The sequence below is a fragment of the Arachis ipaensis genome, chromosome B10 (genome assembly GCF_059453495.1).
Source record: "Arachis ipaensis isolate K30076 ecotype BB chromosome B10, ASM5945349v1, whole genome shotgun sequence".
In the NCBI taxonomy this organism is placed as follows: domain Eukaryota; kingdom Viridiplantae; phylum Streptophyta; class Magnoliopsida; order Fabales; family Fabaceae; genus Arachis; species Arachis ipaensis.
In genome coordinates this window covers 875,338-890,589 of record NC_142435.1, presented here as the reverse complement: position 1 = coordinate 890,589, position 15,252 = coordinate 875,338, and the positions used below count along the sequence as shown (strand labels likewise).

Below are 15,252 nucleotides of genomic sequence, written 5' to 3'. Positions count from 1 at the left end.
AGGTAAAGGTCGAAGCGACAGAAGGTTGAGATTTGGGACATGGAACATAGGCACTCTAACAGGAAAGTCCATGGAGGTGGTGGACACCATGACAAGGAGGAAGATTAACATTATGTGCCTACAAGAAACGAAATGGGTTGGTGCAAAGGCTAGGGAGTTGGATACTTCTGGTTTCAAACTTTGGTATACAGGGAAGGTGAAGAATAGGAATGGGGTTGGAATAATTGTGGATAAGCAGTGGAAGAAAGACGTAGTGGATGTCAAGAGGGTGGGAGATCGGATCATCTCTATCAAACTTGTGTTGGAGGGAGGTGCTTTCCATGTGATTAGCGCCTATGCACCGCAAGTGGGTTCGGACGAACAACACAAGATAAGGTTTTGGGAGGATCTAGAGAGTTTGGTTCAAGGCATACCTTTGGGAGATAAGATTTTCTTAGGAGGAGATTTAAATGGCCATGTTGGGAGAGAAGTGACTGGATATGGGAGTATTCACGGAGGCCATGGTTTCGGAGTGATCAATGCCGAGGGTAAAACTATTTTGGACTTTTCCTCAACTTTTGATCTTCTCATCGCAAATACATGTTTTAAAAAGAGAGACGAACATCTTATAACCTATAAGAGTGGCATGACAAGCTCTCAAATCGACTTCTTCTTGTTGAGGAGAGTCGACCGGAAATTTTGCATTAACTGTAAAATTATCCCGGGAGAGAGTTTGACAACACAACATAGGGTGCTCGTCATGGATTTTCGCGTTGAGCAAAAGTTGAGGAAAAGACATCATACGAAGAACCCAAGGACGAAGTGGTGGCGGATGAAAGGGGAGGAACAAAGAAGCTTCCTAAGACGGGTAGAAGAAGAGGCAAAGTGGGATGGGAATGGAAGCGCGGAAGAAATGTGGAGGGAGATGGCAGAAGTTATTAGAAGAACAGCAAAAGAAAGTTTTGGTGAATCTAAAGGAATAGGACCAAGAGACAAGGAGTCCTGGTGGTGGAATGCGAGTATACAAGAAAAGATAAAGATAAAAAGGGAATGCTTTAAAGAGTGGTCTTTATGCCGCAATGCAGATAACTGGGAAAAATATAAGGCGGCTAAGAAAGAGACAAAAGTGGCTGTAAGTGAAGCAAGAACAAGAGCATATGAGGGTCTCTACCAGTCTTTGGGCACGAAAGAAGGAGAAAAAGGTATATATAGAATCGCAAAGAGTCGGGAAAGAAGAACGAGAGATTTGGATCAGGTTAAGTGCATAAAGGATAAGGATGGAGAGGTGTTGGCTCAAGAGGAGAAGATTAATGAAAGGTGGAAGAGCTACTTCTACGAGTTATTTAATGAGGGACAGAAGACTCTTCCGAGCCTTGGTCGATTATGCACAAGGGAAGAAGATCAAAACTTTAACTACTATCGAAGGATTCGAGACTTCGAGGTAAAAGAGGCTCTAAAGCAGATGAAAAATGGCAGGGCAGTAGGACCTGATAATATCCCGATTGAGGTTTGGAAGGGTCTTGGAGGAAAAGGCATCAACTGGTTAACCAAGCTTTTTAATGAAATTTTAAGGTCAAAGAAGATGCCTGATGAGTGGAGAAAGAGCACCTTGGTACCTATCTACAAGAATAAGGGAGATATACAAAGTTGCGGAAACTATAGAGGGATTAAGCTTATGAGTCATACTATGAAGCTATGGGAAAGGGTGATAGAACGGAGGTTGAGAAAAGAGACACAAGTAACAGAGAACCAATTTGGATTTATGCCAGGCAGATCTACCACTGAAGCGATATACCTATTAAGAAGGATGATGGAGAGGTATCGTAGTAATAAAAGGGATCTACACATGGTGTTTATTGATTTGGAAAAAGCGTATGATAGGGTACCAAGGGAGGTCTTATGGAAGGTTTTAGAAAAGAGGAGAGTAAGGATCGCATATATTCGGGCAATTAAAGACATGTATGATGGGGCCACAACTAGTGTGAAGACTCAAGGTGGTGTGACAGAGGAATTCCCTATTGGTATAGGATTACACCAGGGATCATCCTTAAGTCCATACCTTTTCACATTAGTCTTGGAAGTACTCACAGAGCACATCCAAGAGCCTGTGCCATGGTGCATGCTTTTTGCCGATGATATCGTCCTTATGGGAGACTCAATGGAAGACCTAAATAAGAAGTTGGAGTTATGGAGAGAAGCTCTAGAAGTGTATGGTCTGCGCATAAGCCGTAGCAAGACGGAATATATGGAATGTAAGTTTAGTCTGAGAAGGGAAAACTCCAATATAGAGGTGAAGATTGGAGAAAACATCCTGCGAAAAGTTAAAAGTTTTAAGTATCTTGGGTGCATCATACAGGATAATGGAGAGATTGAACAAGATGTAAATCATAGGATCCAAGCAGGTTGGTCAAAATGGCGGAGTGCATCGGGTTTTATATGCGACAAAAAAGTGCCTTTAAAACTTAAAGGTAAATTCTATCGCACCGCTATAAGACCGGCTATGCTGTATGGTACGGAGTGTTGGGCGGCTAAAGGGGAGCACGAACATAAGTTGAGTGTGGCAGAGATGAAGATGTTGAGATGGATGAGTGGTCATACGCGATTGGATAAAATAAGGAATGAAGATATAAGGGAGAGAGTTGGAGTAGCACCCATTGTGGAAAAGATGGTTGAATCGCGTCTCAGGTGGTTTGGACATGTGGGAAGAAGACCGATAGAACATCCAGTCAGGAGGGTGGATGAGATGGAAGATGGACAAAGGGCGAAAGGCAGAGGAAGACCTAAGAAGACCATCCATGAGGTGGTCAAACGAGATCTACATGTAAACGGTCTCTCTGTAGACATGATACATGACAGAGCACAATGGCGTCGTTTGATTCATGTAGCCGACCCCACTTAGTGGGACAAGGCTTTGTTGTTGTTGTATTTATATAGTAAGAAAGATAAATTATCTTTGTAACTTATTTACTTATCTTAATTAGTGGATGTTTATACTTATGTTTTTATTATTTAAAAAATTAATAATATTTTATTATTTATTCAATTTTGTATTTTTTAAAATTAGTTGCTAATAAATTGTTTATCCAAGCGATTAATAAATTTTAATTTCAATCCACTTTCAGTATAACATAATTTGTTACGTTAATAAAAAATATTGTATATTAACGAAAACTTATGTATTAACTTGGTTTAGATCTAAATGCTTCTTTCTACTTATTGCACCGTTAAATAATGTATATAAAGAAAGAGAAACTTTGGCTGCATTGGAACTTAATTTGGAACCTAATAAAAATCACCACCTCATTGCTGACATTGTTGCTCATATATAGCTATGGATTATAATCTGATTTCTTTTCTAGCTTAGTTAGAGTTGCCTTCAAATTTGGAACCTAAATTAGTTATTTTTACTTGTTATAACAATTTAAGTACTTATATATAGAACTTCTTCTAACAGATAAAACCACACTAGATATATATATAAGTACTTCAAACTCCTTAACTCTATTTCTCTTGTAACAAGTTAAATGAACCAACACAAAAATGAGGCCTCAGCATGTTGAAGATGGTGATCATGAACACCATAGTAATGATAATAAGAACAACAACTCTTCATTTTCAACAAGTGCTTATCACATGGAGAGGGTTTTCCCTGTTTATGCCATGGGAATTCCAAACCCATTACACTCTTCTGCCTTTCATAATAACCATTTGGATATTTCTCTTCACACCATTTGGGATCATATAAGAGAAGAAGCCAGGTTTGAGGTACCCCCATCAAACTTCATCATTTCTTCTTGTGTCTTTTTTTTTTCCCTTTTCTTCCTTTTTTTTTTTGGCCTGGATACTTTATAACATCTCACAAATTTATGTAGGGGATGCTATCGTAAAGACGTAAAAAAACGTCTTTTTTTTTAAGATATTTTTTAATAATTAAAATTTAACACATATAATCACTTAAATTATGTTATTTTTATCAAAATTAGGTCGGACAAATTAATTTGACGGAAAGATAGTGAATCAAATTTTGAATTTGTCTAAATTAATATTATTTTTATAAAAAATGACTACAATATTCCTATTTTAAAGTTTTTAAAATATATATAATAGGAATATTTTAGTTATGTTTTATAATAGGGATATTGTAATAATTTTTATAAAAAATATTAATTTATATCGATTTAAAATTTAATTTATTAATTTTTTTTACTAAACTAATTTGTCCAGTCTCATTTTAATAAAAATAATATAATTTAATTGATTATATGTGTTAAATTTTAATTTGTAAAAAATATCTTTAAAAAAAACGTTTTTAACATCTTTATCTAAGTGGCTCCATTTATGCATTACACTCAAAATCTTATTATTAATTTGTAAATTTTGACACCGACGTACCTCAAAAAACATGGGAATAAAAGTTAGAATAAATATAAAAAAATTTAAATGATATGGTATATTTTGTATAGAATAATGCTAATGCATTTTGAAAATAATAATAATAATAAATATATAATTAACATTTCTTTAAAATTGTGCCATGTTATATATCATTGTAGTATACAATTACTCGTTAGGAAATTTTAATTAACATACTTTATATTCCTTACATTAGATTTATTTATAGTAATTAAATTGTATGTGCAGGCAGAAAGGGAACCAATTTTGAGTAGCTTCTTGTATGCAAGTATTTTGTCACATGATTGCTTAGAGCAAGCACTAGCATTTGTTCTTGCAAATCGTCTCCAAAATCCTACTCTTTTGGCAACTCACTTAATGGATATCTTTTGCAATCTCATAATGCATGATGAATCTATCCAAAGATCTATTCGTTTGGATCTCAAGGTATGCATGCATAGGGACAACATACATATATTTTAATGGTAATGCTATTTATTAATTGTTGATGAAATTAATAAATATTAAATAAGACAAGTTTTGAATATTTTTGGTTAATTTTTTTATTACTAAATTTGTCTAATATTTTAATTTCATATAATTTAAATGGTTCTGAAAATCAGGTCGAACCGATTGATCTAACTGGGTTAATTGAGAATTAATCACTTAATATGTTCTATTTAGACTAAAAAATTGGTTTCAAAAAATAGTTAAAAACTCAATAAATTAGTCAAAAATCAGTGAATCATAGCTAAAAAATTATTTTTTTTGAAAAATATATATTATATATAAAAATATATTACTTTATTTTATTCGGTTAAACTTTAGTTGAATTCTTAAACATTTGAACCCTTATTTTGTTAATTCAATAATTGATTCGATTTTGAACTTGATAATTTCATTTGTTATGTTTACATTTTCTTCCCTTATAAGCAGGCATTTAAAGACAGAGATCCTTCTTGTTTGTCATATTGCTCTACACTTTTGAATACAAAGGTAAATTTTTTTTTGAAAAAATTATTATAAAAGACCGTTAAGAAGATTTAATTATTAAAAAAAAGTTTTAATATTAAAATTATTAAGAATGACCAAACTTTTTTATAATATTTAAGAAGAAAAACAAAATTTTTTTATAAAGAGATAAATATATCTTTAATTATTTTTTATTTATTTTTTATAATTTTTATATTTCTAAAATTTTAGTAATTTTTATTTTTTCTAAAATTTTAGTAATTTTTATTATTTATTTATTTATTTATTTACTTTTTTTATCTTTTGTTTTTTTTTCTCGTTGGGTAAAGATCACAAAAATAAAAAAATAAATAAAAATAAATAATTAATTAATAAAAATTATTAAAATTTTAAGAGAAATAAAATTTATCAATATAAAGATTATAAAAAATATATAAAAAATAATTAAAAATATATTTATCTTCTTATAAAAAAATTAGTTTTTTTTCTTAAATATTATAAAAAAAATTTGGTCTTTCTTAATAATTTTAGTATTAAAGATCCTTTTTAATAATTAAATCTTCCTAACGGTCTTTTAGAATAATTTTTCCTTTTTTTTTTTCCATCAAATATTCTATCATTTTGTGCTACTTCCCTCAACCTTTCTCCTTTGATTCATGGCAGGGTTACCATTCTTTGCAAGTGTACCGTGTAGCGCACGCTTTGTGGGGCGAGGGTCGAAAGGTATTGGCTTTAGCTTTGCAAAGTAGAGTTAGTGAGGTACTTTACTTAAACTTGTTCATAACATAGATTAGATTCTACAATGGTGGTTTCATTTAATGTTTGTTATGCTTGTTATTCAACCACTTAATTTTCTCTGTTGTAGGTTTTCGGCATTGATATACATCCCGGTACGAAGGTTCTCGTAATAGTTAATGTCGAGTGAAAAATTCCGTGACTTCGTCATGTGCCGAATTTCACCGATTTAATGGTGAAAGTCAATGCATGACAAAGTTTCGTGAAATTTTCACGCGACAGAAACGCTATCATATCTCGAATAGTCTAATGACATGTGGTTAACTTTATTGTTGTATGATTTTATTTAATATAGCTGCAAAAATAGGAGATGAAATTCTATTAGATCATGGAACACGTGTGGTTATTGGTGAAACTGCCATTGTTGGAAACAGAGTCTCATTGATGCAAGTGAGTAATGTTTCCTTTATTTAGTTTCTTACAATATGTTCAATTAAATACAAAAATCTAACAAAAATAGCAAAGATTACAGAAATATTAATAATAAAAAAAATTAACCAAAAACCGTCAGAATTTGTCTTATTTAATCTTTATCAGTTGTTGCAAATTTTGACCATTTTTTTTTTGTCTCCTTAGCATTATGACAAAGATTATTATTGGTTTACTATTTTGCGAACATATTGAATTAATTATGATAATATCATGGTATGTTTGATTTTGGAGGGTGTGACTTTAGGAGAAACAGGGAAAGAAGGGGGTGATAGGCATCCCAAAGTAGCAGAAGGTGTTCTAGTTGGGGCAAGTGCAATCATACTTGGTAACATAAGAATTGGTGAAGGTGTTAAGATTGTTGCTGGTTCTCTTGTCTTGAAAGATGTTCCTCCCCATAGGTAAAATATGCTTCATTAACTTGATCTTGTTTTCACATGAAAATTGAACACTAATTAGGACATATTAGAAGTTCAAACGTTGACTTTGGCGCATCTCATTGAATTTTTTTATTGATGTTCTAGTAGTATTTGATTCTAAAAATATGCTGTCTGTGTCTCTATTTAGAATTACAGAAATTATTTTAAACACTTTTTATTAAGTAAAGAGTATTGTATATTTTGTTAATTAAATAAATTTTAACGCTCTATTTATTATATTTTATATCATTTACTCGGATTTAAAATTTAAGGTTTAAAATTTAGGGTTTAAAATTTAAGTTTTAGAGTTCAAAGAGCAACGCACTCTTTATTTTTTTTTCGAAACGCATTAACATTGGCCTAAATAAAACCATATATACATCTCCAGCTTAGTTTAGTATTTTAAAAATCTTAAAAAATCTCCAATACATGTTTCTTGTGTCACTCTATGCTAGTAATATAGAAATTATCTTTAAATTTGTGATTTTTCTTTGGATTTGGTAAAGCATTGTGGCAGGTGTACCAGCACATGTTATTGGATGCTTAAATGAGCATGATCCATCTTTAACCATGAACCCAGGTAAGCAACCCTTTCATATTAGTATTTGATTTTAAGATTGTACATAACACATCAGTTTGATGTCACTTTGCAGATGCTACAAAAGAATTTTGACAACTCTTTTAATAAGAATTAGAGAAAAGGACAAATAGGTCCAGACCTTTTGTCCCGCGGACATTTTTGTTCCTGACCATTGAAAAATATTTTTAAGTCCCTGACCTTCACAAAACTTGGACGGATCAGTCCCTTCGTCCAAATATTTCCGTCAGGGACTGATCCGTCCAAATGTCTCCGTTAGGGACTGATCCGTCCAAGTTTTGTGAAAGTCAGAGATTTAAAAGTATTTTTCAATGGTTAAGGACGAAAATGTCCGCGGGACAAAAGGTCACGGACCTATTTGTCTTTTTCTCAAATAAATTATTTTTCATTATATTTGTAATAGATAATTATATTAGTTTTGCTGAAATTTTATAAAATATTTCTTATTTCTTCAATTTTTTGTTTTGTTTTTGTAGGTATAATAAAGCAAAAAGTATAAGAGGCATAAAAGCATATATGTGGGACAAATGTCTCCATTAAAAATTAGGAAATTACTTAATAGTATATAATTATATATTGGTATTATTTATTTACTCCCGTTAAATTATTAAATTTGTCCCATTATAGTAGATGAATATATAAGAACATAAGTTATAGAGAGATTAGTATATTTATATGAGTTTGAGAGAGTTATTTAATCTTGAGAAAGACTAGAATTGATTCACAACAAATAAATCTGTAGCAATAGGTGACCGTTGAACTTAATGTCATGTTTCAAAAGCTTAGTAGCTAAAGTCCAAAAAAAACGTTCAAAAGTAAAAGTGAAGCTATGAGCTACAATTTTGAAAATTTTTACCTGGAAAGTTGCAATAATATTCCACCTTTGTATTGGAAAAATGTCAACCAAGAATATTGAAAAAAAAATAATAGAAAAGTTCACAAAAACATTGCTAGAATATCCAACTTTAGTGATTTCTTTGCTCAATATGTACCATAAATGGTTGTTTTAAAAGTTCTATGATCTGATGCTAATGATGCATCTTGAATTAGTTGAAAAAAAATTTGAGCAAGAACTCAATCATTCAGATCATACAAGAAAAAAATCAAATGAGAGGCATAAGCAAAAGGAGAATAAAATTGTATCTGTACCATCCATTCCCATTATTTATTCAATGGAGAACTACTAGGGAAAATATAGATTTAAAATGTACTAAATTATGTTCACCTAAGAACATAAGAACAAGAAAAAATAAATGATGAAAAACAAGGTAACTTCTCATCAGAATCCAAGAAATAAATTTCAATTCACCAGCCACCAATGTTTCTATACACATGGTCCTGCTAGAATTGGTTCTCCAGAAGAAAACATGCCGGTTCGCATTTTGCAGTATAGCTGTAGTTAGATGAACTGTACTTCCTACGCACACCAGTGAGTTTCGCAGTCGCGGCCTTCTGGTGTAAGCCAACCATCATCCGAGAGCACTCGCTGAAATTCGCCAACATATTATTAGTATTAGTGTAGTGTCTCAAAATAGTTGATAATTCTAAGATAAGAAGTTTTCTTACAATATCTGATCTTCTGAGTAGTTTGTGTGCCATTCACATGTCTTGTTCCATTGTTTGAAGCCACTGACAGTGCATTGAGCCGTGTAGACTGCGGCCGCAGCTAGCAAAGATGCCGGGAACTTCAGCATATCATATTCCACAAGAGAGAGCTCTATCAAGAAGAAAGCCAGCAGCTCAAGCTGTTCCAAGGTAGAAAAACTAAAAGGGTAAGTGTGGAGTTCTTGCGAATTTGTGATTGCGAAAAAGTATATAAATTAACAGAGACTAGTACCGACTTTTTTGTCGGCTTGAGCTGCCTTCAGGAATCTTCTCATAAAAACATATGCAGTTGGCACAGAAATGTTGAACTGCAATGTGTTGAGCATCAACTTCTCCTGCAATGTTTGAAAAGAAAATCTCAGCCAAAATGGCAAAACTGATGCCATTTTGCAAATGCGAAAAGATTAATGATATGTTTGTTATATTTACCATGTCCAGAACATCCTTCCTTGTGTAAGCTTTATCCGAAATAAGGATTAAATCGCCAACCACCGGCACAGAAACTTCCTCATACTTGCAAGCCAAAAGCATGGCAACCAAACCAACCAGCTGAAGCTTCTTTCTTATCACAGTTTGTTTGGCCAAGAATCTGTCTATGAGATTAATTGTAAGAAACAATGTCTCTTGCATGAGGTTGAATTTATCATGCACCTGAAAAGAAGCTCAAAACAAGAATATCAATATTCGAGCACTAGTTTGAGTCACGAAGCCAAACTATTACCGTTTTTGGCATAGTGGTTTTAGTAGAAACATTTTAATACATACCTCAATGAGCCAGTCAACAAGTATAGCCCTCATTCTTTCATTAATGTCAAATTGTTGCGCCATATAATCCGGCGAGACACAGTTCAAACTCTGCATGAAACTAATGATGTTAGTCATCAAAATGGTAATGAGATCTAATATATGCTTTTTCAATACAATGAATCCATCATTTAGACTATGCTATGATTTTCCAAACAACCTCAAAATTTTGATTTAGCAAACTTTACTTATATCTTTCTGTCATTGATTGCAGATTTGCAAGTTATGAAAGCAAACAGAACAAGAGTCTCAACAACAAATGGAAATTGGAAAAAAACTCAATGATGTAATCAAGAAATTTAAACACCGTTAAGTGATCAAGTTGACACACAAAAGCATGCCGCACATTCGGATGAGCTGAATTAACTCCATTTTCAAGTTTAATAAAATGATTGCAAGATATAGGAGATCAAGGTTATTATTATAATGAATAAACTATAACTTGAAAATGAATAAACTTTAACTATTCAAATCTAACAACTTCACAATAGATCACATGAATTATTTATTTAGAATCAAACCAAAAGGAATTGATTATGCAAAAACACACAATATATGCCAAGCTCAAACACACAAGTCTAAGGCTTTAAATGCAAAAATCCTTAAGTGTTTTTAACTGTCCTAAAAGGTGGATTTCGGTATACCTCAAATTTCCTGTAGTGTGCATGAAGATCTTCGATGTATTCCACCACCGCAAGATGATCATCCACATCGCTGCTATCGATGTTTATAATAGAGTCCTCCTCAACTATATCCTCCATCTCAATTTCCTCCTACAGCAGGTTTGGTCACAAATTCAAAATAAGAAATACTTCAGGGATAATATGAAAGTGAAACTAAAACAACAGACTTATAGTACCACCTGCACTAGTTTTGGTTTCTCCAAGGACATGGGCACTGGTTGATCTGCTGTTAACTTTTGTTCCTCATCAATGAGGATTAGGTCTTCAAATCTGGTCGAATTCGAGGGGTTCGACTTGGTAGGATCCTGTTCAAATTGAGCAACCACCATATAAACATTAGCATAATAACAATAGTCAATGACATTGCAACAATTTCAGCATCAAAGAAATTGAAACAAAGAAAGGGTACCTCAGCACAAGATTGTTGCTGCTGGGAAGCAATTTGAGCAGCAAACCTTCTAAAATAAATTAATTAATATAAACAAACATTAGTTTTTCACTAATCCTTCATTTGGTCACCTAGTAATTTATGAACAACATTGAAAGAAAGCTGAAAAAACATATTATCATAGTTTGAATAAACATATATTCAGCACTAAGAAACAACAAAGAGCCATGTCACAACATCAAATTTTGAAAACAATTGAAACCTTGTGATGGGACGATGCACTGGATCTGCCTGCTTCTTTTCACACATTTCTTGTTTTCTGGTTCCACACAAAAACATAACCACCAAACACAATTAACCTTAAAGAAACCAAAAAGGATAAGGGTCTATGATGAATCAACATGAATTACCCAGACAATTAGACAAATGCATTAACCTTAAACAAACCAAAACAACAAAATAATCTAAACAAAAAATTCACAAGAAAAGAAGGATCTATGATGAATCAACATAAGATAAGAGGAATTATACCCAGGCAAAGGTCTCTTGTTAACAACACAAGGGTAAGATCGACCTTGCACTAGATTCTGATTGATCACACTCAATGCTCTTCTGTTCTGTCCAAACTTTCTTGTACCAACATTCTGATTCTGATTATTCATCCCTGCTGAAATTCCAAAACCCCCAAAAGGGAAAAAAAAATATTAACACCACAGTTAAATCTTTCAGCTTAGAATCCAAATTGAGCCCGAAAAATCTGAACTTTATTCGTTCCCAGAAAAAAAAAAAAGAATTAAAAAAGGTTTGTACCTTGAAGAATTCTGGGCAAGGTTGAATTAGAATTGTTTTCATCAGAACCACCCATGATCGTTTTCACCTTAAAGTTTGTTAATTTGAACCAAAAAACAAAAATTAACAACAACCCCAAGAACAACAATCGCTCAAGAATCTTTCCCCAAGAACCCAGAAGAAACCCCCAAAAAAAAATTTCTAGTAAAACAAGATCATTGAATAAGAAGGAAGATTCAGAGAGAGAGAGAGAGAGGAAGAGAGAGAATCAAAGGGCGCTGACACACACACACACACTCTCTATCGACTGAACCACAACGGGTATTTGTCCCTGTTGAGACACACAACAATAAGAAACAATGTGTTTTTTTTTTTTTCCCTTTGAAATGAGAAAAAAAAAAAGGGTTAACGGCTAGTGCTTTACGACCGTTGGATCATGTTTTACTTTTGACATTACCGTTTGATCCTTGAGGTTTGCAAAAAAGGGCTTTCTTTAATTTGGAGTTTTTATTTTTTGGTCCTAACAACGGTAATGTTTTGTTGTTATAGTTAACACGTGATGACAGTGCAAGAAGGGAGGGGGGAGTATCTATTTTTTTTTTATTTTTTAAATTAAAATTGTTAATTAATTTATTAATTTATTGGGGGGATTTATTTTATTTTTTGTTTTGGAATTGTTATGAATGTTTTCTAATTATTGGGTCAGAGAATTGGATATTTTTTTCCAAATTGGGATCATGGAATTAATTTTTTCAGATTTTGGATTATTTGTTGGCTTATAAGAATACTTAGACCATTTCATTTTTTTTAATTTGGCAATTAAAGTGTTTTTTGTTTAAAAAAAGTTGAAAATTCACGACTTATTTTTATGTGAAGTTGATAATTAAAAATTAGATAAAATATACTTTTTGTTTTTGAAGTTTGATAAAAGTTTTAAAAATATTTCTAAATTTTATTTTGTTTTAATTTTGTCCTAGAAGTTTTCGACTTGTATCAAATATACCCCGACTAATTTTCCAAAGAATTTAAGACCAATTCAACAACAATTTCATAAGAACAATCCCCCAAAACAAACAAATCAAGCATAATTTTCATGCATTATTGTTAGATTGGTCTTAAACATTTTGAAAATTTAGCCATCGAGGGTATATTTGATACAAATCGAAAGCTTTTTGGACAAAATTGAAACAAAATAAAACTTAGGAATATTTTTGAAACTTTTGTGAAACTTCAATAACAAAAAGTATACTTTACCCTTAAAATTAATAGATAATTTGACATATTTAACTAAATTATCATCTAATAGTTTTTAACTATTAACTTTATATAAAAACAAAGCAACTATATATAAATTTTTACCATTAAATAAAGGCTGCAATTTTTTTTGTTGTTTCACACAGTATTTCTTAGTATAACAGAAAAATGACTAATTTGTCATGTATCGAAATTTCATTTAAAAATTTGTTATTAGTCAATAAATTAATATATATACAAAACAAAATTTGAATCCCAAACACTTACTTAAACGAATTAATAAATTATCTACTAAACCAACTCAATTTTTCTTTCCATTATTCTACATAGCATAAAATGAGCTCCTATATACGTTCTAACGCACTTTTTTTTAGAGTAAAGTATCGTTTATGTTCCTAACGTTTGGGATAAGTCCTATTTGTGTTCCTAACGTTTAAATCGTTCTATTTGTATCCTTAACGTTTATAAAAGTGATTCAATGTTATCTTACTATCAATTACACTAACAAATCAGATTATATTTTTCAATTATTCTCATTTGGATGTATTCATTCTCAATTAAGTTTCACTTGAATGTGTTCGATTTTAATATTATACCCATTATTTGTGTTTAGATTCAATTATGTCCCTAGAAAAGTGAATTATGTAAATGTTGTAGGAATTAGTTTCAACATTTGATGAGCTATTTTTCGGAGTAGATCGTCGATTCTATCCAGACATTTGTATTCTAACTTCAAGAAGAGATTTTTAAAACTCAAACTAAAGTGCTCATATTGTGTAATTGACGGCAGGATAATATTGAATCACTTTTACAAACGTTAGGGATATAAATAGGACGATTTAAACGTTAGGGACACAAATAGGATTTACCCCAAACATTGGGGACAAAAACGATACTTTACTCTTTTCTTTATTATATTTTTCTCCTTAAACTTGTTTATTTAATTTAATTTAATTTAGTTTTTTTCTCTTTCAAATATCGATTAAAAAAATCAGTCTAAATAATATTTATATTATCATTCATTTAATTAAATATTTATATATGAAAATATTAACATTAAACAATTGGCTCAAATATTTTTGTTGATGAGACAATATATGATTCAACTTTTATATAAGTTGTTATATTATAAGTGCATTCAAATATTAATAGTTATTTGTTAACTATTTTTCCGCCAAAATGCTCATTTGATTTTCAAAGAATGTATATATTATATGTAAATAAAAGATCAAGGCATTTATTTATTTAGGAAAAATATACTTAAATAATCCAAAAGAAATGTCTGCCATTAAAACGTGGGGTTATTTGGTTGAATCATCAATGCTATAATCCATGGAAGAGAAAATAAATTAGATTCTAGCTACCAAGCTCATTTATTATACGTGTTGACAAATTTAATTTTTGATAATACCATTAATATAGATGGTGAAATATAATAGTATATTAAGTTATTTATTTAATGAGCTAACTAAAATAATATATTTAGCTTATTTAAAAGATAATCTTCAATTTGTTTTTTTTTTTTTAGTTTTAAATGTGTTTCAATTTTATTTTTGAGTTTTATAACTCTAAATTAAGTTGGTTCTTTTTATCACTAATTTAGTTAATATAATATTTATATTGCAATTAACTATCAATGTGACACCTTAATGACTAGCTAATATTATTGTATTATTGGAGTAATTGTGTTCAATTTGATGTCTCAATACACTAAATTGAGTCATTTAAATTTGCAAAATTTAATCCACTGAAAGATCAAATTAAATTTCTTGAGACCAAATTAATCCCACACTTTTAGTACAATTTCAACTAGTCATACAAAAATTAGAGCAGTACAAAATGGTAATTAATGTGCGACACAAATAAGTAATCTACTAATTAGTGACTCGTTCTGCCATTTAGGTTTTGAAAAATAAGTTGAAGAGTGACACACTGACACTCGATATTGTGAAAAAATAGTAAAGTTAATTTTAGAAAATATATAAATAAATAATAACTAAATAAAATGAAAGGTAATAAACAATTTTAGTTTATAACCTTAGAATTTTAATGGTTGAAAAAGAGAAAAATTATATACCTTTAATTAACGGATGATTCATATTGACGAAACTCACCTATAAATTGAGTTTTTCTTTAATTCATTTC

General features: G+C 31.1%; 2 protein-coding genes across 3 annotated transcripts; one reads left to right on the top strand and one right to left on the bottom strand.

Annotated features, from left to right (window-relative positions):
* The first annotated feature begins 3,519 nt into the window (after nt 1-3,519).
* LOC107619880 (serine acetyltransferase 4-like) lies at nt 3,520-7,659 on the top strand. Its single transcript, XM_016322118.1, has 9 exons — nt 3,520-3,744; nt 4,621-4,818; nt 5,308-5,367; nt 6,007-6,102; nt 6,209-6,233; nt 6,434-6,528; nt 6,802-6,968; nt 7,493-7,566; nt 7,640-7,659. Exons 1-9 carry the CDS (start codon nt 3,520-3,522, stop codon nt 7,657-7,659), a joined length of 960 nt encoding a protein of 319 aa, XP_016177604.1.
* A 1,052-nt stretch (nt 7,660-8,711) lies between these two features.
* LOC107624161 (G2/mitotic-specific cyclin-2) lies at nt 8,712-12,221 on the bottom strand. Of its 2 annotated transcripts, none has more exons than XM_016326632.3 (11): nt 11,875-12,221; nt 11,596-11,731; nt 11,327-11,383; nt 11,086-11,134; nt 10,856-10,981; nt 10,638-10,766; nt 9,955-10,044; nt 9,619-9,840; nt 9,426-9,524; nt 9,151-9,329; nt 8,712-9,070 (listed from the first exon to the last, which is right to left on the bottom strand). In XM_016326632.3, exons 1-11 carry the CDS (start codon nt 11,927-11,929, stop codon nt 8,926-8,928), a joined length of 1,287 nt encoding a protein of 428 aa, XP_016182118.1. In that variant the 5' UTR covers nt 11,930-12,221; the 3' UTR covers nt 8,712-8,925. The 2 variants fall into 2 exon arrangements, with proteins under 2 accessions (XP_016182118.1, XP_016182119.1); XM_016326633.3 differs by having other exon boundaries at nt 11,596-11,728; nt 11,875-12,204.
* Nucleotides 12,222-15,252: the final 3,031 nt, after the last annotated feature.

What these genes read in the sequence shown, in the direction of transcription:
- LOC107624161 (XM_016326632.3), bottom strand. Translation starts at nt 11,929, where the DNA reads ATGGGTGGTTCTGATGAAAACAATTCTAATTCAACCTTGCCCAGAATT. An exon ending in GTGCATCGTCCCATCACAAG is followed by an intron (nt 11,135 to 11,326) that starts GTTTCAATTGTT and finishes AATTTATTTTAG; the next exon opens with AAGGTTTGCTGCTCAAATTG. An exon ending in AGAAACCAAAACTAGTGCAG is followed by an intron (nt 10,767 to 10,855) that starts GTGGTACTATAA and finishes AACCTGCTGTAG; the next exon opens with GAGGAAATTGAGATGGAGGA.
- LOC107619880 (XM_016322118.1), top strand. Translation starts at nt 3,520, where the DNA reads ATGAGGCCTCAGCATGTTGAAGATGGTGATCATGAACACCATAGTAAT. An exon ending in GAGAAGAAGCCAGGTTTGAG is followed by an intron (nt 3,745 to 4,620) that starts GTACCCCCATCA and finishes TTGTATGTGCAG; the next exon opens with GCAGAAAGGGAACCAATTTT. An exon ending in CGGCATTGATATACATCCCG is followed by an intron (nt 6,234 to 6,433) that starts GTACGAAGGTTC and finishes TATTTAATATAG; the next exon opens with CTGCAAAAATAGGAGATGAA.